The sequence below is a fragment of the Vulpes lagopus genome, chromosome 7, assembly GCF_018345385.1.
Source record: "Vulpes lagopus strain Blue_001 chromosome 7, ASM1834538v1, whole genome shotgun sequence".
In the NCBI taxonomy this organism is placed as follows: domain Eukaryota; kingdom Metazoa; phylum Chordata; class Mammalia; order Carnivora; family Canidae; genus Vulpes; species Vulpes lagopus.
The window spans coordinates 17,994,148-18,016,078 of NC_054830.1; the positions used below are offsets into that span (position 1 = coordinate 17,994,148).

The window sequence follows — 21,931 nt, forward strand, 5'->3', positions numbered from 1 at the left end:
ACGCCCTGAGCAGGTGTGCGGGACTCGACCAGGTGCGCGGCCGCTCCGCCCCAGTCCCCAAGAGCCCTGCGTAATGGCTGAGAGCCGGGGACCAGGTTGTGGCGGGGGCCGAGGCTGCACTCTGAGGCCTGCCGCGCCACCAGGTGTCTGGCTCCCCCAGGACGGTCTGCGGGGACCCGGGGCGGGGCGGGCGGCAGGTGCAGACACCGGAGCCGCGCTGGGGGATGGGCCCTCCTGGGACAATTGGCATCAGTTGACTCCCTCAAAATCCTGCGCTGGAGCAGCCGACCTGCGCGGTGCCCTCCGGGACGCAGGGGGCGCTGTCGTCACGCCGCGGTGGGCTCCGCCACGACCCGACTGACCCAGCGCCGGCCTCCGTGCAAGTTGGTCCGCCATGGTCGCCGCGTTCGTGCTTCGCGGCCTATGCCGAGCGCAAGCGGCGTTGCGCTGCGCCCCAGCCGAGCTGCTATGGTGAGCGTCCCTGATTCTCCTGCCCTCACCCCTCGGCCGGCGATCGCGGCCCGGCCCCTCCTTGCCCCCTAGGCCCTGAGCATACCCCTCCGCAGGGTCCCACAGCGAGGGCATCGGCTCACGCCGGCGGACGACGAGCTGTATCAGCGGACGCGCATCTCCCTACTGCAGCGCGAGTCCCCGCAGTCCATGTATATCGACAGCTACAGCAGCCGCGGCTTCATGGTCAATGGAAATCGCGTCCTTGGGCCCTGCGCGCTGCTCCCGCACTCGGTGGTGCAGTGGAACGTGAGCAGTGAGGAGGCGGAGGGCCAGGGTCCCAGGCCCGTCCCCCCGATTCTGTCCCCGGCAAACTTGGGTTTTTCATTACCCCTTTGTGGCGCAGGTAAGGGCTCTGTGGGGAAAACTGCGCGAACTTGTGTTTAACCTGCCTCCTCCCAACACAGGTAGGAACTCACCGGGACATCATCGAAGAAAGCTTCTCGCTCTTCTGGTTGCTGGAGCCCCGAATAGGTACTGGTGAAGGGGAGGGTTGAGGTGGTTCCAGCCCTAGAGAGCCAAAAGCCACCCCGCCCCAGCTTCCCCACACACCTGCCATTGTCTAGTGGTGGTCGTCTTTTCCTAGAGATTGTCGTGGTGGGCACCGGAGACCGGACTGAACGGCTGCAGCCCCAGGTGCTGCAAGCCCTGAAGCAGCGGGGCATCGCGGTGGAAGTACAGGATACGGTAAGTCCTGCCACTGGGGAATGTGGAGCAGGGCCCAGGCCTGGCCTTAGCCAAGCTGATGCAGGCTTTCTCTTTGCAGCCCAATGCCTGTGCCACTTTCAACTTCCTGTGTCATGAAGGCCGAGTAACAGGAGCTGCTCTTATTCCTCCACCTGGAGGGACTATGCTCACATCTTTGGCACAAGCTCCAGAGTGAACCAGCAGGAACTGACCTAACCTGTCCAGGAAGGCCCTGGCACTTTTTCCAGAGCGCAGGGGTTTGCAGCGCTCTCACTAGCCCTTCCCCCTTTGGCACTGTAACTCTTGTCTTTCTTGCCAGCAAATTAATAATTTAATCCACTTTTCCCATTTTGTATTAGATGTGTTGCTGGACAGGAGGAGCCACAGGTACAGTGGGCTCATGGTGGGAGTTGTGAAGAAATCAAGGGGGAATCCCCTATTTATCTGGACTACTTAGCTTCTCAGAGGCAGGAGACAGTGTAGGCACCTGTTAAAACTGCAAATGTACCTAACTTGCTCACATGTAGGTTTGAGGGGACCTCAGTGCTTTCTCCAGAAGGTCCTTTGGAGATTCAAGTTAGAGACTACATATGTGGGTCTTAGCCTGGTCCCATGTGGCCTAGCAGGAAGCCCTATGGGTGCTTGTCCACAGCCCCCATGGACTATTCCATGACCTGTCCTAAGCAGCCACAATGTGAGACTGAACCCTTAGGAGCCAGAACTGGCCAGACCTACCTTGTGAGCTGCTCAGGAGGGACTTTCTGAATCTAGAACTAGTATCTCCTTCCAGATCCAAGGAATATCCTGGCTTCCGTGTCTGAAGACTTTCCCTACAAATGAGTGTTGTGTTTGTGTGCATCTGTGATATTGGCCACCACATCTGCCTGTAGATCTCAAAGATCAGGCATCACTTTTTTTTTTCCCAAACTTTTATTGAAAAACCAAGGGGGTATGCTGTATCCATTTTCAGAAAAGCCTCTTCTCGTACCTGTAAGCAGAATAACCAAGCTTTGAGGTAGGGGCAGGAAGAAGGAGGCATGGCAGAAACCTCTGCCCCAAGGGTAGGTGGGTACAAAAGGGTCCGCCACTTACGAATGGAGGCTGTGGACACCACCTTCCACCTGAGCTGAGGATGTTCTCTTCTCAAACTTGAGTTCTCCAGAATACATCATGGCTCTGAAGAGGGGCAAATATCAGATGGGGTACCTAACCTTCAACCAGCTCCTCTACCTATCTCCCAGCTCCCCAGGCTTACCGGACTTGGGTCAAACTCTTGGCACCAATGTCCTGGCAGGAGTGCTGGATGCCAGCGATCAGGTAGGGGACAAATTTGTGGATGGACCCTTTGTCTTGCACAGCCCCAGACACCCCCTGGGCCACCTTAATTTTATCAGCTTCGCTGTAGGGACAGGCAAGACAACATAGGAAAGGTCAAGGATGGATAAGGCTATCAGTACAAGGCTGTCAGCATAGGGTAACTTGTCTTCCTGTCCTACCTGAAATATCGGTTTTGGCTGCTGAGATGCTTGTCCATGGCATCAAGAGACCCCATACCACGGTATTTCTTTAGGCGGATTCCATCAGAAAAGAAGTACTCGCCAGGGGCCTCAGTGGTAGCAGCCAGGAGGGAGCCCATCATGACTATGGACAGATAGGAGTGATGGGAGCAGACCCTGAGTGGCACTGGGGAAGGAATCCCACCAGACTCCCTGGGTGCTGGGCCTCACCTGTGGAGGCCCCAAGGGCCAAGGCTTTGGCAATATGACCCACATTTTGGATTCCTCCATCAGCAATGACAGGAACACCAAAGCGCCTTGCATATTCTGACACCTTGTACACTGCTGTTGCCTGGGGCCGCCCACAGGCTAACACTATTGAGAAATGGAACAGATGGGTGGGTGGAATTAATGGGGACAGGCAAGGGGCCCTGTGGCCATAACTCAGTACCCAGGAGCTCTCAGCTACACCTGTACCAGGACTGCAGCCTGGTTGAAAAAAAGAGTCATGTCTGGAATGGCTGCTGCCCCATCTGCCTTCAGCAGTTCAAACAGCTGTGATGGCCTCTACTTAACCCTGCGTGTGCGCGTGCATGTGTGCATGGCCCAGGGCAGCCTCAGGCACATGCAGTCAGCAGCCGGGAAAAAGCCCCCACCCAACTGGTATCAAGTGGGGGTAGGGGTTACCGTGCAGTTAGTACCCAGAGGTCCACCACTCCCTCCCTGCATGGTTGGCAGCTTGGGCAAAATCAGGGCAGTGGTCACGTGGAAGGGAGAGCTTGTTGGTCCTTGAGCTGTGCCTACTGTAGGAAATGTGGGCAGACTAGGGCATACCTGGGGAAGAAGGTCCCCTGTGAGCACCCCAGTAAGGGAAGGAGCTGTGTTCTCCAGCAGCCCCCAAAACCATGGTCTGTCATTCAGTTTGCCCTGCCCACCCAACAGCACCACAAACCCCGGGAGCTACAGCTACAGTCAACCAAGCAGCCGGGCAGTGGGCAGCTGGGCCGGGCCAGTGGGCCGGGCTGGACTTACTATAGCAGCCCTTGACAGTAGAAGGGCATTTGGGGCTGTGGGACTTTATGTCTGGAGGGATCTTGGGAGCCACTAAATAAAACAAACAGACCAGAGTTTAGAGAGGGTGCACAGCAGGAGCAAGAAGGCCAGGCTAGGCAAGGGGGAAGGGGCAGGGGGTGGCAGGTGAGGAATGACGAGCTCGTCTTCCAGCCATGTCATCCATTCAAGGGGCCTTTTTGGCCCTGGGATTGCCCCTATTGGGAGGACTCAGTATAAGTTTCCACAGAGTGCTTGGCTTTGGGCCATATGGGGCTAAGGGTCCTGCTGAAGCCAGGGCCTCTGAGGGTCCCAGTGAAGCATTTCCTACCTTCCTGGGTGATGCAGATGGAGCCACTGCCCATGCCCACCCGCAGGGCATCTACACCAGCATCAATGAGATTCTTGGCCTGAGCAGCCGTGACCACTATAGTAAGGAACAGTAAAAGGCTTGTGTGAAGGTCTGAGTGGGAGCCTAGCTCTCCTAATTCTTATTCTACATCCTTGGGTGCCCAGTCTTGCCTCACCATTGCCTCCAATAACCTGGAGAGTGGGGTATTTCTCTTTGATGTACTTGATCATGTTGATCTGGAAGATGGAGTTTCCCTGCGAAGAATCCTGGGATAGGGAGAAAGATTCAGTGAGACTGATAATATGACAGCTGTCCCAACCACCACACCCTGCCTGTGCAAGAGCTCACCAAAACCACTACATCCACACCAGCCTGAGCTAGCAAGTCCAGCCGGTACTTGTCATCTTCATGAGTGCCAATGGCTGCTCCACATAGCAGCTGCTTCTTGGCATCTTTGGAGGCCAGTGGGTAATCTCGGTTTTTCTTCAGGTCTGTCCGGGCAATGATGGCTACCAGCTCATCATCTTCATTTACAATGGGTAACTTTCCTGGGGGTAGGGAAGGTACATAAATCAGAACGCTGGTCTTTGGTTCGAGAACCCTTCCACCTGCAGAACTCACCCTTCTTGCTGCGCTGCAGAATTTCATTTGCTTCCTTCAGTGTGATGCCTGCAGGGGCTACCACCAAGTCTTCCCTCTTCGTCATGATCTACAAGGGAGGGGGGCTCTGAGAAAGGGCCAGAGACCAGACCCCCCAACAGACCCTGCCCTAACTCGGATGATGTTCCACATACCACCATGATCCTACCTTGTACTCAAACCACCTTAAGTGAACCCAACAGCTAGTCTAGCAATATAGTAGCATGGGTGAAAATTAAGTAGAAAAGACAATGTGGTACACAGAACATCCTGTTACATAATAGAGAAAGAAGGGCCATGCCAGAGCAATGACAAGAGGAGGCCAAAGTTGGTCCTTGAGCACTGATCCCACCTTGGGAGTGGCAACTTAGCATGTGTGCTGGCAAACACTTGGGCAGATTGAGAACATCTGGTGGGGAAGAACTCCAGGAACTATGAAGGGGTCAGACAGTTGGCAGGGCATTCATCTTTCCTGGAAGCAGAGGCCCCCAGAGATGCCATTCAGGCAACAGATGGTGTCTTAAGCCTTGGCCACCAGAACTTGGCTTTGCTTTGTCAGTTGCACTCACCTCTTCCAAAAACCGGTCATGTTCCTCTTCCTTGAGAAAATCTATGTCCCTTGAGGAAATGATGCCCACCAAACGGCTCCCCATCCGGCCTGTATCGGTGATTGGGATACCACAGAATCCATGCCGGGCTTTGGCTTCAAACACATCTCGCACTCGATCCTTGGGGCTAAGGACCACAGGGTCTGTAATGAACCCCTGCTCGTATTTCTGGAAGGGATGGTAAGAACATTTCTGAACCACATTTACCAGTTTGAAGCCTGGGGTCTCTGCCAACTCCCCCTCTGGCAGTACCATATGACCAAATCACAGTTCAATCATGAGTGGGCTATAGGTACTATCCACCTGGTCCTCTTCTGTTGCCTAGGACACAGGGTCTAATGAACCCCAAAGTGGGGAAGAAAGGACCCTAAATTAGGAGAATAAATCCCCCACTTCCACCCCACTCCACCTCAGTGCAATTCCCAGGAGCTCTTGACCATGATCCTTGCCCTTCTGACCTTCACTTTCCGAACTTCGTTGGCTTGGAATTCAGGTGTACAGTTGTGGTGGATGAAGCCAATACCACCTGTAAGCTGCACGATAAACAAAAGGTTAAAAAAAAAAAAAAGACAAAGCAGCATGGCTGTGTAGGTCTTTGGGGAAAAGTGTGAGGCCCCTTCTTTTGTCCTTCCACCCCATGATGCTCACCGCCATTGCTATGGCCATGCCAGCCTCTGTGACTGTGTCCATGGGTGAGGAAACCAGTGGGGTCTTCAGAGTGATCTTTTTGGTCAGAGCAGAAGTCAGGTCCTGAGGAAATACAGCCAGCTAATGTGGAAAAACACCTCATATGCCTCAGGATGGTGTCAGGTCCCCCATAAACCGAGTACTCTGTATGACCTGCATGCCAATAAGATTTCCATAGAATCCACCCGCATGCCCAAACCTGATGTGGTAGCCAAAAGACCAGGGGAAACAAGTACCTTACCCAACCTTGACGCTCAGGACCCAATTTCTGGCCATACTCACCACCTGGTCTGCAGTGAAGTCGATGTACCCAGGGAGAATGAGAAAGTCACTACGGGGGAGGGGAGTGAATTGGGAGTAAGGCTCAGGATTAGAGCAGCCTGAGATTCCATCCCCATAGATCATGTCATAAGGCATTTGGGCCTAGAGAGCACTGACCTAGCCCGTGTCAAGGCAGGGCAGACAAATCACAAGGTGGAGATGGGAGTCAGGACCTTTTCTGCCACCTAGCTGTCATCAGCGACCCTGGAGCCCTGACAACTCCATGTGCCGAGAGAATGGAGCTTCTAGTCTGGAATCTTAAGCACTGCCAAGATGCGTCCTCCATCCCGCCCCACTTCAGATCTATCAAACGGAACCCCAGAGACGGGAGGGGGATTTTCCAGAACCTGTCTCCCATGCCCAGGTCCAAGCGAGTTCAGAGGAAAACCCCGCCCGGCCTCCCAGGCCAGCGCGCCACCCCACTCCTCGCCCAGGTGAGCCCGCTAGGCCCGCACTTGTAGGTGAGGCCATCCCCGCAGTTGAACAGCTGCTGTGCCGTGAGCCCGTCGTCTGGCACGTAGGACGTGCCCCCGCTAATCAGGTAGTCGGCCATGGCCAGCACCGGGCAAAGCCGCGTGTGTCCGAAGACCGCGCCGCAGAGGCCTCTGCCGTCTGGGCCGCGCCAATATAAACCCGCGGATATCGTCACTGCGCCCTGCGCGCCGCTGACGTCAGGACGCAGTGCGAACAGGCGGAGCCCGCACGCTTCCAGGGCGGAGCTATCGAGTGAACGCATGCGCAAAGCGCGCCGTAGGAGTACGGACGCGAGTGTTCCCGAAGCTTCCCCCTCCCACAGGACCGTGACCCATTCAATTGGCAGGAAAGATTTGCTTCTAATGGCCCGCCAGGTTCTTCCCAAATAAAGAGTCGATGTTCACTAGCATGTTGAAAAGACGTGCTTGTCATTCTTAATAAACAACTAGATTAAGAATACATAAGAGAAACAGAGTGGTATCTTTATATGATACACAAGTGTATGTTACAAGAATTCCATCAGGCACAGGAGCCTCAGGTTTAAGGCCTCAATGTTAGGCCACAAAAAAAAAAAAAAAAAAAAAAAAAGGCATGGTAAAGTTTTTACTTTAACATCTAAAATGTCACTTGTCATAAAGGAGGGTGTAATAGAAATTGTCTTTAATAAATCATAATTGAAGTTCCCCTCATTTTCCTTCCATTAAGATGCTAAGTTTATGTCTGAGCATGAAGAAAGTAAAGACCATGGCTCCCCTGTGGTCAACGACGTCTGCCAGTCAGAGTGGAAGCCAGCTGGGGAGATTCCCTGGAGGGTCCGTCACTAATTCCATCTTTCTGGAGTAAGGGAAGGGGCCACATTTCTCCTAACAGTCCGAGCCCTTTCCCCAGGCCCCAGACAAAAAAGAAAAAGCCAGCCAGCAACTTTCTAGGACATCTGGCTTTCAGGAAACCCAGAGCCCCCCACGGGCTGAGAAATCTGCTGCAGCAGATTTACGGTGACGCACAGAAGGCAAAGTTTCCTTTTACATTTTAAACAGAAGCAGTCTGAAAGGCTTCATAACTAAACCAATTAAAAAAAAAAAAGAAAGAAAAAATGGAGGCCTCTTCTTTAGTGTGAAAGTCTGTCCATTTTTTTTTCCTGGATCATCTCCCTTGCACCATGGCTTAGGGATCTCAGTGCATGGTGCTTGCGTTGGCCACTGCAATGGCCTCCTGAATTTCTCGTATCACCAGGATCCGAGTCAGCATCTGTCCCATCTGCTCTCTGCTGATAGGCTGGACCGAGTACCAGATTGGGCTATTGGGGGCCACCACTGGCTCAGGCGTCAGATAAAACGTGTCATTCCGGCCTTTCACACTCTGGGGGCTGAAAAATATTATCAGTAAAAGCTGGGTAAAACCACAACAGTCCCAACCCTCCCACCCTAGAATCATCCAGATGTTGTATGCAAAAGGTGAGAAGACAGGAGCTCTTGAAGGTATGATGGCATAGCTACTGAATTCCACGCAGTCAACTCACACTACCCCTAGGACCTCCTTTGGGGATACTGCCAATACCAGTAATAGGCTGCCTCCCTTCAGCAACTCCCTCACATGCCACACGCTGTGATTTCTCTAACCACCTGCCTCACTCAGTACGCCAGAGATCATCTACTTGAATCCAACATATCCCACTTGGAATCAATTTTACCACCTACAAGGTCCTTTCTACATGTTTGCTTATGTTGTTTACTCAAATGTTTGGCAATTCCTAAATTTTACATAAGGGACTCTGCCTTCCCAGGTGGCTATGATGCTGGGACCCTTAGCTGGGCTCATCCTCCCCCCTCCTCAATGTTGTGCTGTACTTAGCCCATGCCACCCTCTTGCCCATCCACTCAAGATTTATCAAAAAGGGTCACTGTGTGCCAGGCCTGTACTAGGTGCTGGTGTTCAAGAAATAAGCAGTAGGTGCTGGTATTCAAGAAATAAGCAGGATCCAAGACTCCCTACCTTATAGCGCTTATAGATAAGAGATGGTCAACAATTAAATATTTATATAAATACACATAAAATGACAATCAGTGATAAGTTCTACAGAGGAAACAGCCCAAAAGAACAGATAGGGAATCTGGAAATGTTTCCCTGATAAAGCTGTTTCAAGAAGAGGGAGAGATAGGAGCCAACTGGCCAAATATGGGGGTGGGGAGGGGAGGCCTGCTCAACAGGGAAAATTTCTATGCTGAGGCCTGGAGGCAGGGAGAACATGACACCCTTCAGTGGAGAGGAGCCAGTGCGGCTAGAAAGCCAAAAACTACTAGGATGTGAGAATTAGCAGTGGGGAATATACATATGCCCTTGTTGGCAAGATCTGGATCACTCTTTCTCTATACCATAAATTTAAACCACTGAAGGTTTTAATCTAAATAATATAAGATCTGTAACACAGAAAGATGATTTTGGCATTGCTGTAAAGATAACACGCCAAACTGCCAAGGGCAACAGAGTAAAAGCCAAGGAAAGGAAACCCCGAGACTGATGTTGCTAGTTGCTATCTTCAAGGCCAGGAAGATGGAAGGCCATGCCATGTGATGGAGGTTGCTCTTCTATACTTTCCTCCATCTACCTTTATTCCTCTCTCCAGGACAGGAGACCATATAAAGATCACAATGCTAGTCATTTCATATGCTTTGAGGAAATCAATCAGGTTGCTTCTATATTTAGCTTTTTGGAGTATGTTTTTACTCTCAGTTTGGGATTAAAGAATGCCTTGTACACAGATACAGTGCACACACACACACAGTCATCCAGCCACCATAAAGCTTCCTCACCATTTAAAGAGGTAGAAATCGTAGAGCTTGATGGGACATCTCAGTGGATTCTCTGGATTTTCCGTCTGTTCTGCATACATGTCATCTGTAACTATAAAACATACCCCCACCACCAGAGACATGGCATGAAACTGCCTTAGCTCAGGCCCAGATTAGGAACCTTAGGGTTCTAGCCATCTCAACTGGACTTACTGGGAGGGGAAAGGGTGTGAGGCATGAAGTGGAAAAAGCACAACTGTTTCTGGGGCATCTCTGTTTTTAAGAGTTTGAAGTTTCTAGGTAGGGAAAAGGAAATGGAGAATTCCTATCCAGCAAATCCCAATCTTCACACTCAACACTAACCCCCCCAAGCACAAGGGCAGGGCAGGACAAGTTACACCTGTTTCTGCAGCCCCTACCTTTCTGGCCAGTCTGGTGTATCCCAAGAGCCTTCAGGTACCGAATGCTCGTGCTTTTATCTTTAGGATTAGAGGGGTTCTTCTTTGTCTGTCGCAAAACCTTGGAGAAGGCCAGCTTCATGTGCTGGTCCACTGTCTTCAACAGGAAGTATCTGCACCACAAGTGAAAGCAAGGCAAAGGGAAGGGTGCCAGGAGGAGACTATGACTTACCCTCTACCATCAGTGCCTCAGAGGAGCCGCTGCGCACACTCCCAGGATCTGCTCAGGCCCATACCCAAAAACACTGTCTAGTGGAGGAACCACATCAAGACTGATGGCAGGGGTCTGGCAAGACTGCCTCACTGGTCACCACACAAATGTAGCCAAATGGGTCTGAAGACTTTCAGTAGCCCAGAGGCTTTCAAATATGTGTTAAAGGAATTCCTAGATCTACCTAGATAGTTTCCACCCTCTTCACTGGGCAAATGCCAGCAGTGGCTAAGCATGGAGCTTCTAGAACACTTACTTGGTGTTAAAGAACATGAGGGTGGTCAGCAGGGTAGAAGGGGAGTGAGCCCCGAGCTGCTTGCACTCCCACAGCATCTCCTCAGTCACGTGGCTGGGCAGGACATAGCCTAGGAGGAATAGAGCACTGCTACAACAAGAGGATGGTAGGTGGGCCCTCAGAGGTGCAGGATGGGAGGTGGGAGGCACAAGGACCACAGAAGAGTACAAGTTTAACCAGAAAAATCTCCCTAGGGAATGGCAGAATCATCTGGAAGCTTGTTAAAATACATGGCTGAATCCCAGCCCTTATTTCTGGGATGGGACCTGATAATGTGCATTTCTAACAAATTCCTGAGAAACACTCCCCTATATGGTTGCTCTTACCTGATGTTGTTCCTCTAATCCAAGGTTAAAGTGGGGCAAAAGAATAGTGAAACATCCAAAACTATAAATCAAACTCTGCATATATTCATACTTCCCTAAAGAGAGTACAAAGCTTTCATCATATTTTCAGGTGTCAAGGGCCCAAAGAACTCGTATGGGTACCCCTGTTTGCCCTTGCTAAACTTCTCACATTTTCCACCTCTAGAAAGCAAACTCATTCTTATTCCCTCTCTGGATAAAGGGGAGAATGATACTCAGAATTACTTTAGGATTCCCTGACAGGGCAGGTTTTACTTTAAGATGCTGGTTTGTAAGTGAACTGAGAGTTGGGCAGGGGCAAAGGCCAGTGTTTGATTAAAAACCCTGTGCAGGATCCTGGGTGGCGCAGTGGTTTAGCGCCTGCCTTTGGCCCAGGGCGCGATCCTGGAGACCCGGGATCGAATCCCACATCAGGCTCCTGGTGCATGGAGCCTGCTTCTCCCTCTGCCTGTGTCTCTGCCTCTCTCTCTCTCTCTCACTGTGTGCCTATCATAAATAAATAAAAAATTAAAAAAAAAAAAAAAAAAAAAACCCTGTGCAGCCAGGTCTACACCAAAGGATGAGAATACCTTAGTTTATCACCAAGCCCCCTTCATGTGTTCATTCAACAGTTAATATACAAGTGTTTGTGTACCAGGCACTGAGGCCATGGTGAAGGCATTCTCCTGGGGAGTTTCAGGATTCTCCAGGCAGGCAGTAAGGATGTCACTACCTAGAAGTGGGGAAAGAAATATTCTGCCTAACACATTCCTCTTCTCTGCTCCTGCCAAAGCTGACCCACTGACTCCATTAAGTGCACTCCCACCTCTTTAGGGCAGCTCTGCTTCTAATCTTCTATTCTGTGGCCTACTGGCAATGAGATAAACTTCCTCGCCATCGAACATATCTATCTGAAGCAGGTAAGTGGCACAAAACACCCTTCATGGAGAAGGCCAGTGCTAGAAGTGGTCCCATACATATCTTGGCATGTGCTATTTTCTTGGGTTTACTTCACTTTGCCATTTATATGCGCTTCCCTAGCTTTAACCACTTCTTAATACAACCTAAAGTGAAGTTTAGGGCCTAAAAACCAGGACTCCTGGCATGGAAGAATGGAGATGCAGATAGGGACATCATATAAAAACTTTACAATTCTGAAACAAACAAACAAACAAACAAACAAAAAAACTTTACAATTCTGAATATGGACTGCGAGCATCAACATGACTTATTTTGTATTTTCTTAGTTCTTCCCACTGAAAGGCTTAGTTAGAAACAGTGACCAGGAGCAATGAACACCCCCATGGATCCAGACTGTGCTACTTAAAATACCATTTACTACTAAAAGGAACCAGGCTCCATGGACAACTGACCAATCTCACATTGAGACAGAAAATAGAAAATGTCGAAGATCAGTCTGGAACACTTGGCAAATCAGAAACCAAGGAAGTAGGGCTATATCAAAAGAACTTAAAAGCCAATTTAAAGAGGTTCCAAATGGTCAAAGATGGAAAAATTTGTACATCAAAAAACGGTAACAGGGATGCCTGGGTGGCTCAGCGGTTAAGTGCCTGCCTTTGGCACAGGACGAGATCCTGGAGTCCCATGATTGGTTCCCACATCGGGCTTCCTGCATGGAGCCTGCTTCTCCCTCTCTTTGTGTTGTATCTTTGCCTCTCTCTCTCCATGTGTCTCTCATGAATAAATAAAATCTTTAAAAACAAAACAAAACAAAACAAAACAACAAAACAAAACAAACAAAAAAAAAGGAACAGCAATAGACTGAACCAAATTAAACATATATAAATTCATTATTAGCTCATAATGATTCTTTAAAAAGAAAAGTGAATTGGTTATCACTGGACTAAACCGGTAAGCCAACTCATTACCATAAAAACTGCTAAACAAGGAGAAGAAATAAGCCCTTATCCTGCTCTTCCTATAAAATTCATTATCTAGGGATGCCTGGGTGGCTCAGCAGTTGAGGGCCTGCCTTCAGCCCAGGGTGTGATCCTGGAGTCCCGGGATTGAGTCCTGAATCGGGCTCCCTGCATGGAGCCTGCTTCTATCTCTGCCTGTGTCTCTCATGAATAAATATATAATATCTTTAAAAAATAAAATCCATTATCTATACTGCTAGATGTTCAAAGAGTGAGCAAGGGAATGTTTTACTTTGTAATTCAGCTAATAATGAAGAAGTAATAACATCAGAATACCATCGCCTGCAACTCCTAATGAATTAATGGATTCAGACATTTTATAGGTATCAGATAGAAGTATATAACCCATCTATGACATAACCTTGCCAAAAAGAAAACACAAAAATCAAAACTTAACCAATAAAGTTTTTATATGCAACTACTGATTAGCTGTAAATACAGTTTAACATAGAAAACGATGTTAAACTACAATATGGGGGTGTAATCAGACAATTTAAAAGGCTAGTTTCATAGGGTGTCTGGGTGGCTTAGTTGGTTGAGCATCTAACTCTTGGTTTTGGCAGGACATAATCTCAGGGTCCTGGGATTGAATCCATGTTGGGCCTGTTTAAGATTCCTTCTCTCCCTCAGTCCCTCCCTCCCTGCGTGCTCTCTCTTTCTCAATCAATCAGTGGCTAGTTTCTTCCACAAATAAACTGCAAGAAATAGAATCAAGAAGAAAACTAAAGATTAAAGCTAAATATTAGAACATACCAGCAATTTCAATGTGTAGACCTTATTTGTACCTTGACATTTATGAAACACTTAGAAATGTGAACAAAGGGTACGTAGACTTTGATGACACTATGGAATTATCCTTTTTTCAAGTATAATAATGGCATCATAGTACGTCAAGCATAGTAAAATATTTATGAATAAAGTATCTAGGAGTTACTTCAAAATATGGGAAGGGAAAAACAGGTGTACTCGTAACACAAGTTTCCCATGGACAGTGGGTACATGGGAATGTCATTTAACTATTCTGTTTAACTTTTGTATGTGCTTGAAATTCCCATAATACCAATTTTTAAAAGCAAACTCTGCAGAGCCACACCTGTCTTGAAAATTTGTAAGTCATGTAGTGATTCACTTACTTGCTTTCTGTTCTAAGGCCAGTCCCTCAGCAATGCCTCCCATCTAATGTCCTTAACACTTTCCATTTCCCAATGCTTTGGTTCTTTAAGACACTCAATCATAATTGGTTATTTACACATTGTCTCCCCCATTAGACTATAAACTCCATTTTGTTCTTTACAATATTGTATTACCCACACCTACAATACTGCCTGGCACAATGCAGGCACTCAAAAAGTATTTGTTTAACCACTAGTTTTTTCTTAAAGGTTAAGCATGTAACTGTGTGGGGATGGATGTTAACTAAACTAGACCATTACACAAGATATATCAAATCAGTATGCTCTATACATAAAACTAATATGTTACATGTCAATTATATCTCAATTTTTAAAAAGTTTTTAATTCCAGGTAGATTTTTTTAATGGGGAAAAAAAAAAGTTTAAGCAGCATACATTCTAATGGTAAAGCCAGGATTAAAACTCAGATATTTCGGGCAGCCCCAGTGGTGCAGTGGTTTAGTGCTGCCTGCAGCCCACATCGTGATCCTGGAGACCAGGGATCGAGTCTCACATCAGGCTCCCTGCATGGAGCCTGCTTCTCCCTCTGCCTATGTCTCTGCCTCTCTCTCTCTCTCTCTGTATCTCTCATGAGTAAATAAAATAAAACCCTAAAAAACAAAACAAAACAAAAAAACAACCTCAGATATTTGTGTGGATATAAGTTTTCAATTGATTTGGGTAAATACCAAGGAGCACAAATGGTGGATCATAAGAAAAAAAAAAATTTTTTTTTATTCGTGAGAGACGGGGGGGGGGGGAGGCAGAGACACAGGCAGAGGGAGAAGCAGGCTCCATGCAGGGAGCCCAACGTGGGACTGGATCTCGGGTCTCCAGGATCACGCCCCGGGCCAAAGGCAGCGCTAAACCGCCGGCTGCCCAAAATGTTTTCTTTTTAAAGAAAACGTCAAACTGTCTTATAAAGGGATTGGACCATTTTGCATTCCTACCAGAAAGAATGAAAGTTCTTGTACTTCCTTATCCAGCATTTGGGGCTGCTAATCTTTGTGATTCCAATCATTCTAATAGGTATATATAGTGGTATGTCATTTTAGTTTGCAATTTCCTGATGATACCTAATGATAAGCATCCTTTCATATACTCATCTGCCACTTGTAGATCTTCTTTGGTAAAGAAACTGTAAAGATCTTTTGGCCATTTTTTGGATCAGGTTTTTTTCTTTTTTTATTGCTGTGTTAAGAGTTCTTAGTATATTCTGGATACCAATCCTTTATCAAATATGTGTTTTACAAAAGATTTTCTACCAGTTTGTGGCTTGTCTTTTCATTCTCTCAAGAGTGTCTTTCACAGACCATAAGATTCTAATTTTAATGAAGCCCAACTTATCAATGATTCTCTTTCATGGATTGTGCTTTTGGTGTTATATTCAAAAAAGCTGCTACTGAACCCAAGGTCACCTAGTTTTTCTCCTATGTTATTTTCTGGGATTTTATGATTTTGAGTTTTACAAAATTTAGGTCTATGACCTATTTTGAGTTGATTCTGTGAATGGTGTACGGTTTGCATCTAGATTCATTTTTTGGTATGTGGGATGTCCCGCAGTTCCAGCATTTGATTAAAAGGCTATTCTTTCTCCATTGAACTATCCTTACTCTTTTGTCAAAGGTAAGTTCATCATATTTGTGTGACTCTATTTCTGGGCTCTCTATTTTGTTCCAGTGATTTGTCTATTCTTTCACCAGAAACCTGCACACAATGTTTATAGTAGCTTTATTCATAATTGCCAAAACTTGGAAGCAACGAATATGTCCTTCAATGCGTGAATGGATAAACAAATTGTGTCGTACATCCATACAATGGAATATTACTCAGCAATAAAAAGAAATGAGCTATCAAGGCACAAAAAAAGACACACAAGAACATTAAATGCATATTGCTAGGTGAAAGAAACCAATCTGAAATATTCTGAATTATTCCAACTATATGACATTCTGGAAAAGGCAAAACTATGCAAGCAGTGAAAAGATCAGTGATTGCCAGGGATTTGGTAGGGGGCGGGAGATAAATAGGTGGAACACAGAGGATTTTAGAGCCCTGAAAATTATGTATGATACTGTAATTGTAGATACATATCATTATACATTTGTCCAAACCCACAGAATGTAGAACAGGAGGCGTGAACCCTAATGTAAATTATAGACTTTAGTTACTAATATTAATATTGGCTCATCAATTATAACAAATACACTACACTAATACAAAATATTAAATAGTAGAGGAAACAGTGTGTGAGGGAATAAATGAGAATTCTCTATGTTGCTCATTCTTTCTGTAAACCTAAAATTGCCCTAAAAAGATAAACGTTTATTAAAAACAAAACATAAACACCACATTCTACTGTAAATCTCCTGTTCTTTCCAACATATATGCTGCCCAGAAGGTTATATAGGTAAAGTAAAAATTATGTTCTATATATGTAGAATACACACACACACACACACGTTCAAACATATAGAAGAAAACTCCAATATATAACATGAGTAACCTACAGATGAAACAGTTCATAATTCTTAATGTAATGATTCTAATTTTAATCAGTAAATTTTAATTAAAGCTAACCAAGAAAAAGAGTAACTACCCCAACTCTCCACATGCCCCCATCTCTTCCCACACCAGGACCATCAGAGTTCTGTCTGGTGTGCAGTGCCCCTTCCATATCAGGCCAAGCAGCACAGAAGTTGATGCTGGTACCTAGGATTTATAGCCTCTTCACCCACACGCTGTATCATAGCCAGCCCCACAAGCAGCTGACCTTTTTTAAACCCAGGTGGGAAAGACATCCAAGGACTAGGAAGACTCTTACCAAGTGGAGTGACTCGGGGCTGAACATCTTTCAGAACTTCATGTAGCCACTCCGTGAATCGAACATAATAAAGATCGGAGAAAATGTCATCAACCCTTCCATTTTCAAAAAGATACTAAGAGAAAAACAATAAAAGTTGTTGGTAATCTCCTGAGTAAAACTCTCAGGGGAAATAAACATAATGTTACTGGTATCATCGCCTCTCCATACCAATTTCTGCCTCCTTAACACACCAAGACAACAGGTAAAAAATGTCCAGCATATGACACTTCCACAGTACACTTCAGATGATGTGAAATGACTCTCATGACACTCTGGAGAATTGGGTCAATGGGAAAGATTTTGTGAGTGCTGTTTCACCCAGGCAAGGCATTGTAACAAAAAACATAATGCAGGCTCTGGGTCCAGCTTATTAGCTACGGTGTAAGTTAAGTAACTCATATGAATATTTTTACTTTTGGGGCTCAGTTTCTTTGTAAGTGGAAATGAATGTGCCTACCTTCCAGGACTAGGGAGATCCTGGAATGAAAACAGCAATAAAGCAATTCACTCAGTGCCCTGGGTGACTGGAAAGAAAGAGGAATAAAACCGGAAGGCAGACTTTTCTTAGGCCCAGGTAATACAGTGAGTCCCAACCAGCAAGTACTCTTCCATACTGTGAGCTTCTCCATAAGAGCATTTATACACTAAAAAATCCATCCCTGCTATCTTAAACTGCCAGTCCTAATCAAGCTTTCCTGTTATGCTTCATCATAGATGTCCTGAGAGTCTAACTATAGTTGTATGTTCTAGCTGGACTCAAATAATTATGTTAATGAAGGGAATGAGAAAAGAGCTGAATGTTAGCACCAGACTTTTTTTTTTTTTTTTTTTTGGTTAAATTACTTTTATGTAAACCATGTTTACTTTAATGGAAAAAAGGCATTATATAAATGCTTTGTGATTTTTTTTTTGAAAGGCTCTAAAAGGGACACCTGGGTGCCTCAGCGGTTGACTGCCTGCCTTTGAACCAGGACATAATCCTGGAGACCCGGGATTGAGTCCAACTTTGGGCTCCCTGCATGGAGCCTGCTTCTCTCTCTGCCTGTATCTCTCTCTCTCTCTGTCTCTCATGAATAAATAAAATCTTTTTAAAAAAATAAAAAGTAAAAGGCTCTTAAGATATTATAACAGGGAAACCCGGTGGCTCAGCAGTTTAGCACCACCTTCAGCCTAGGATGTGATCCCGGGGACCCAGAATCAAGTCCCACGTCAGGCTCCCTGTGTGGAGCCTGCTTCTCCTTCTGCCTCTGTCTCTGTCTCTCTTTCTCTGTCTCTCATGAATAAATAAATAAAATCTTTAAAAAAAGAAAAAAAAGATGATGTAACAAATATTTTTGGGCGGCCCAGGTGGCTCAGTGGTTTAGCGCTGTCTTCAGCCCAGGGCCTGATCCTGGAGACCTGGGATCGAGTCCCACATCAGGCTCCCTGCATGGAGCCTGCTTCTCCCTCTGCCTGCGTCTCTGCGCCTGTGTGTGTGTGTGTGTGTGTGTGTCTCATAAATAAATAAAATCTTTAAAAAAAAAATTTAACAAAAGTTTAACATAATCTAGGTGATTGGAATTATGGTGGATGTCATAATTTTATTATGATGTCATAATTTTGTTTTTTAAGTGAATATGTTAGGTCTTTTACAATTTTTGATTTCACTCATATATGGAATTTAAGAAACAAAACAGGGTCAAAGAGAAGGGAGGGAAAAATAAAAAAAGATGAAATCACAGAGTGCGACAAACCATAAGAGACTCTTAACTCTAGGAATCAAACTGAGTTGCTGGAGGGGAAGTGGGTGGGGGGAATGGAATAACTGGGTGAGAGGCATTAAGGAGGGTACAGGATATAATGAGCAATGGGTGTTACTGCAACTGATGAAACACTGAACTCTACCTCTGAAACTAACACATTACACATTAATAGAATTTGAATAAAATTTTAAAAAGAGAAAAACTCATTACATAATTGAAAGAGAACTTCCTTATCATTTGCTTATCATTTCACTAATCTGAGTAACCAGCAAATACCCAGTGGGAACACTGCTCAAACATATTTCTGTGAGGTTGTTTCGTACCTTTTGAATACACAGGAAAATATAGTAGAGCACATCTGGATCATAAGGTTCACCTTCTCCATTTCGAGCTTCCCGTGTCATTAGACAGAGCCCATAATTCAACTCAGCCACAGCAGAAGAGATAAGATCTTCCTGGAATCGCAACAGTTGGCGCCCTGCAACACAAGCCAAATGTGACCCAAAAGTGAATAGGGGTCCTGGAAATAGTAATCTCTTTGCTGGTTGCTCATATCCCTAGAAGGAGGGCTCAGAGAAGATACTGATCATCAGGGAGCTAGGACAGAAATGGTCACCTGTATCTAAGATCAGAACTGGCCTATTAAGACAATAATCCTGTATGCCCTATTTACACTAAGAGTTTCCTTCTCAAAATCCTCCCCACTTTACATACCTTCAAAATTATTATTAGGACCAAGACATGAAAGCAAAAACCCCACAAAATCCACACGCTAGAAGGTAAGATATGAATATAATGCTAAGGCTTTGAAGACACTCACTGGTTCCTATATCCTTCCACAATTCACTCTGCCCAGATGTGCAAGGTCCACTTCAGAAAAATATATATAGGGCAGCCCGGGTGGCTTAGCGGTTTAGCACTGCCTTCAGCCCAGGGTGTGATCCTGGAGGCCCCGGGCTCGAGTCCCACGTCAGAGACTCCCTGCATGGACCCTGCTTCTCTGTCTGCCTGTGTCTCTGCCTTTCTCTCTCTCTCTCTCTCTAATAAATAAATAAAATCTTAAGAAAAAAAAATGTATATAAAAATGCCAGGTCTTGGACAAACACAAATCCTGCTCATTTGCAGCAGGTCAGGCCTGCATTTGGCATACTATTTCAGATGGTAATCCCTAACCCTTGGAGCCAAGGGACACCACTTTCCTGCCATCTGTACTCCTGTTGCTTCAGTACCACTATATTTTAGAAAGAATCCACCCACCCCACCCATAAACACTCACTCCCAATGGGTGCCAGTCTGTTCTGAGCATCCTTCTCTAGCTCAGCGTTCTTGGTCTGGGCCCAGTTTTTCCATACTTCAAGCCCTTCTTCTGGCTTCAGAGAATTTGGAAGCAGAAGTTCTGGGGAAGGCTGTGGCTGTGACTGTGGCTCAACTTCAGCAACCTGGACAGTCTGAGCCTATGAGAGAGAAACCATCAAAATGTGTCAATATTGTTTTCCATCAGGCCCTTCCATAAAACTGTTAGAAAAATGTTACCTATGGTTCTTCTAACAAAAATATCTTTCTTCCACTTGTTATCTTACTTTCAAAGAGACCTTTGGAGTTCTTCTCCTTACCCCAGGGACAGTTAAGGCTACTGCAGTGCTTCTCAGTCCTGGCTGGACTTTTGAATCTCTGAATTAAAAATACCAATACCTGGGCTCCACACGGAGATCTCTTTTTAAATTGATTATAGTCTTTCAAAAACCTTCCCACAAAAAAAAAAAAAAAAAAAAAAACCTTCCCACATTAAAAGGCAATTCTAAAGTTCTAAAATTCTGAGCAGTGACTACTGCTCAGAACTACGTGCCCAAAGCACTGCTTGTCAAACTATAAAATACAAAAAAAAAAAAATCACTTAACGATTTTATTAAAGTGCAGATTCTGATTTGAAACGTCTCGGGGATCCCTGAGTGGCTCAGCAGTTTAGGGCCTGCCTTCGGCCCAGTGTATGATTCTGGAGTCCCGGGATCAAGTCCCACACTGGGCTCCCTGCATGGAGCCTGCTTCTCCCTCTGCCTGTGTCTCTGCCTCCCTCATAAATAAATAAAATCTTAAAAAAAAAAAAAGAAAATGAAAAAGAAACGTCTCAAGTGGGACCTGAAAATCTCCACTTCTAACAAGTTCCCAAGAAAGAAAGAGAGAGAGGGAAAAAAAAAAGTTCCCAAGTGAGGGAGCTGGTCTGCAGACCACACTTTGAATACCAAGTGTCCAGAGTAGTGACCATTAAACATGGGTATACTTTAAAAACATCTGGGCTGCTTTTAGAAAATACCCATGTCTGGGCCTTAACCCTGCAGATTATGATTTAATTGGTCTAAGATGTGGACCTGCCATCAGTATTTTTAAAAGCTCCCAGGTGACTCTATGTCCAGCCATGGTTGAAAATCATTTGAGAAAGAAAAGTACAACAAACAAAAGCTGTGTTCATTCCCTGCCACTGAAAGATGAGAGTTGATAAGACCTCAAGATCTATACGGCTTCTCTAGCTATATATAAAGTTGTTTCTTTCCCCCAAATTCCTTCTTAATAATACTGCTCTATTGCCTAAGGCAATAATATTCTTTATAATATTGCTCTAGTGCCTGAAGACAGGAGGCACTGCTCTAGCTTCCTACCTCCAAAGGAAGAGTCATCCTGTCCTCAATGGTCTAACAGTCAAGCCATGCACACAAAGGGGCAGAGCATGTCCATAACCCTCAATCACAATCCCCATATTGGGCAGGATAGACACTAACAAAGATACTAGGCATAGGTTCTTGGGTCTCACACACCTGTCTATACTTTGAACAAATTCCTTTGAGCAACTTTCCATGCCAGGGACTACTCAAAGGGCTAAGGCATGTCAAATTATTCAAATTGAAGGCAAAATATATGACACATAAATCTGCTTATCCAATGAATACAAGTAAAGACTCTCCTCCTAGCTTTCATAAGATAATTAAACAAGGAGATAAAGCAATACCAGTGTGAGGCTCTTGAATGTCTGTCAACCCAGAAGCTCCACTCTAGACACATTTCCCAGTTTAACTATCAATTTCCTTGGTGAGTCTTTCCCACTTTTCCAGTTTGGATTTTCATGTTTGTAGAAATTTTTGTTAACTATGGACCTCCAACCTCGATCTCCACTTAATATACCCAGGGGGCGCTGTATGTTTCCAAATGAACATCTTACAACTACCTCAAACTAACATATACAGATAGAACTCATCACCCTTTCCCATTCAGAACTATTCTCCTCAGAGTTCCCTCCC

At 45.8% G+C, this 21,931-nt stretch overlaps 3 protein-coding genes across 9 annotated transcripts in view; 1 reads left to right on the forward strand and 2 right to left on the reverse strand.

Annotated features, from left to right (window-relative positions):
* Positions 1–26: 26 nt before the first annotated feature.
* On the forward strand, positions 27–1,541 carry NDUFAF3 (NADH:ubiquinone oxidoreductase complex assembly factor 3). The gene is made up of 5 exons (XM_041761820.1): positions 27–471; positions 567–759; positions 918–984; positions 1,097–1,197; positions 1,277–1,541. Exons 1-5 carry the CDS (start codon positions 395–397, stop codon positions 1,391–1,393), a joined length of 555 nt encoding a protein of 184 aa, XP_041617754.1. The 5' UTR covers positions 27–394; the 3' UTR covers positions 1,394–1,541.
* A 567-nt stretch (positions 1,542–2,108) lies between these two features.
* Positions 2,109–7,157, reverse strand: IMPDH2 (inosine monophosphate dehydrogenase 2). 4 transcript variants are annotated; one of them, XM_041761816.1, is made up of 15 exons: positions 6,806–7,157; positions 6,312–6,360; positions 5,991–6,110; positions 5,801–5,875; positions 5,304–5,510; positions 4,717–4,804; positions 4,444–4,643; positions 4,271–4,361; positions 4,075–4,170; positions 3,726–3,797; positions 2,925–3,068; positions 2,694–2,838; positions 2,453–2,596; positions 2,290–2,373; positions 2,109–2,185 (listed from the first exon to the last, which is right to left on the reverse strand). In XM_041761816.1, exons 1-15 carry the CDS (start codon positions 7,084–7,086, stop codon positions 2,164–2,166), a joined length of 1,818 nt encoding a protein of 605 aa, XP_041617750.1. In that variant the 5' UTR covers positions 7,087–7,157; the 3' UTR covers positions 2,109–2,163. The 4 variants fall into 4 exon arrangements, with proteins under 4 accessions (XP_041617750.1, XP_041617751.1, XP_041617752.1 ...); XM_041761817.1 differs by having other exon boundaries at positions 5,991–6,092; positions 6,806–7,149; XM_041761818.1 differs by lacking the exon at positions 3,726–3,797 and having other exon boundaries at positions 6,806–7,151.
* Positions 7,158–7,235: 78 nt separating this feature from the next.
* QRICH1 (glutamine rich 1) overlaps positions 7,236–21,931 on the reverse strand; it is a 52,353-nt gene continuing 37,657 nt past the window's right edge. For all 4 annotated transcript variants that reach the window (XM_041761813.1, XM_041761812.1, XM_041761815.1 and 1 more), the window contains 7 exons: positions 19,918–20,095; positions 18,965–19,119; positions 16,858–16,972; positions 10,539–10,647; positions 10,033–10,184; positions 9,635–9,725; positions 7,236–8,190 (listed from right to left, as the gene is read on the reverse strand). In XM_041761813.1, the coding sequence (XP_041617747.1) occupies positions 7,998–8,190; positions 9,635–9,725; positions 10,033–10,184; positions 10,539–10,647; positions 16,858–16,972; positions 18,965–19,119; positions 19,918–20,095 (993 nt within the window). In that variant the 3' untranslated portion in view covers positions 7,236–7,997. The remainder of the gene's footprint in view (positions 8,191–9,634; positions 9,726–10,032; positions 10,185–10,538; positions 10,648–16,857; positions 16,973–18,964; positions 19,120–19,917; positions 20,096–21,931) is intronic.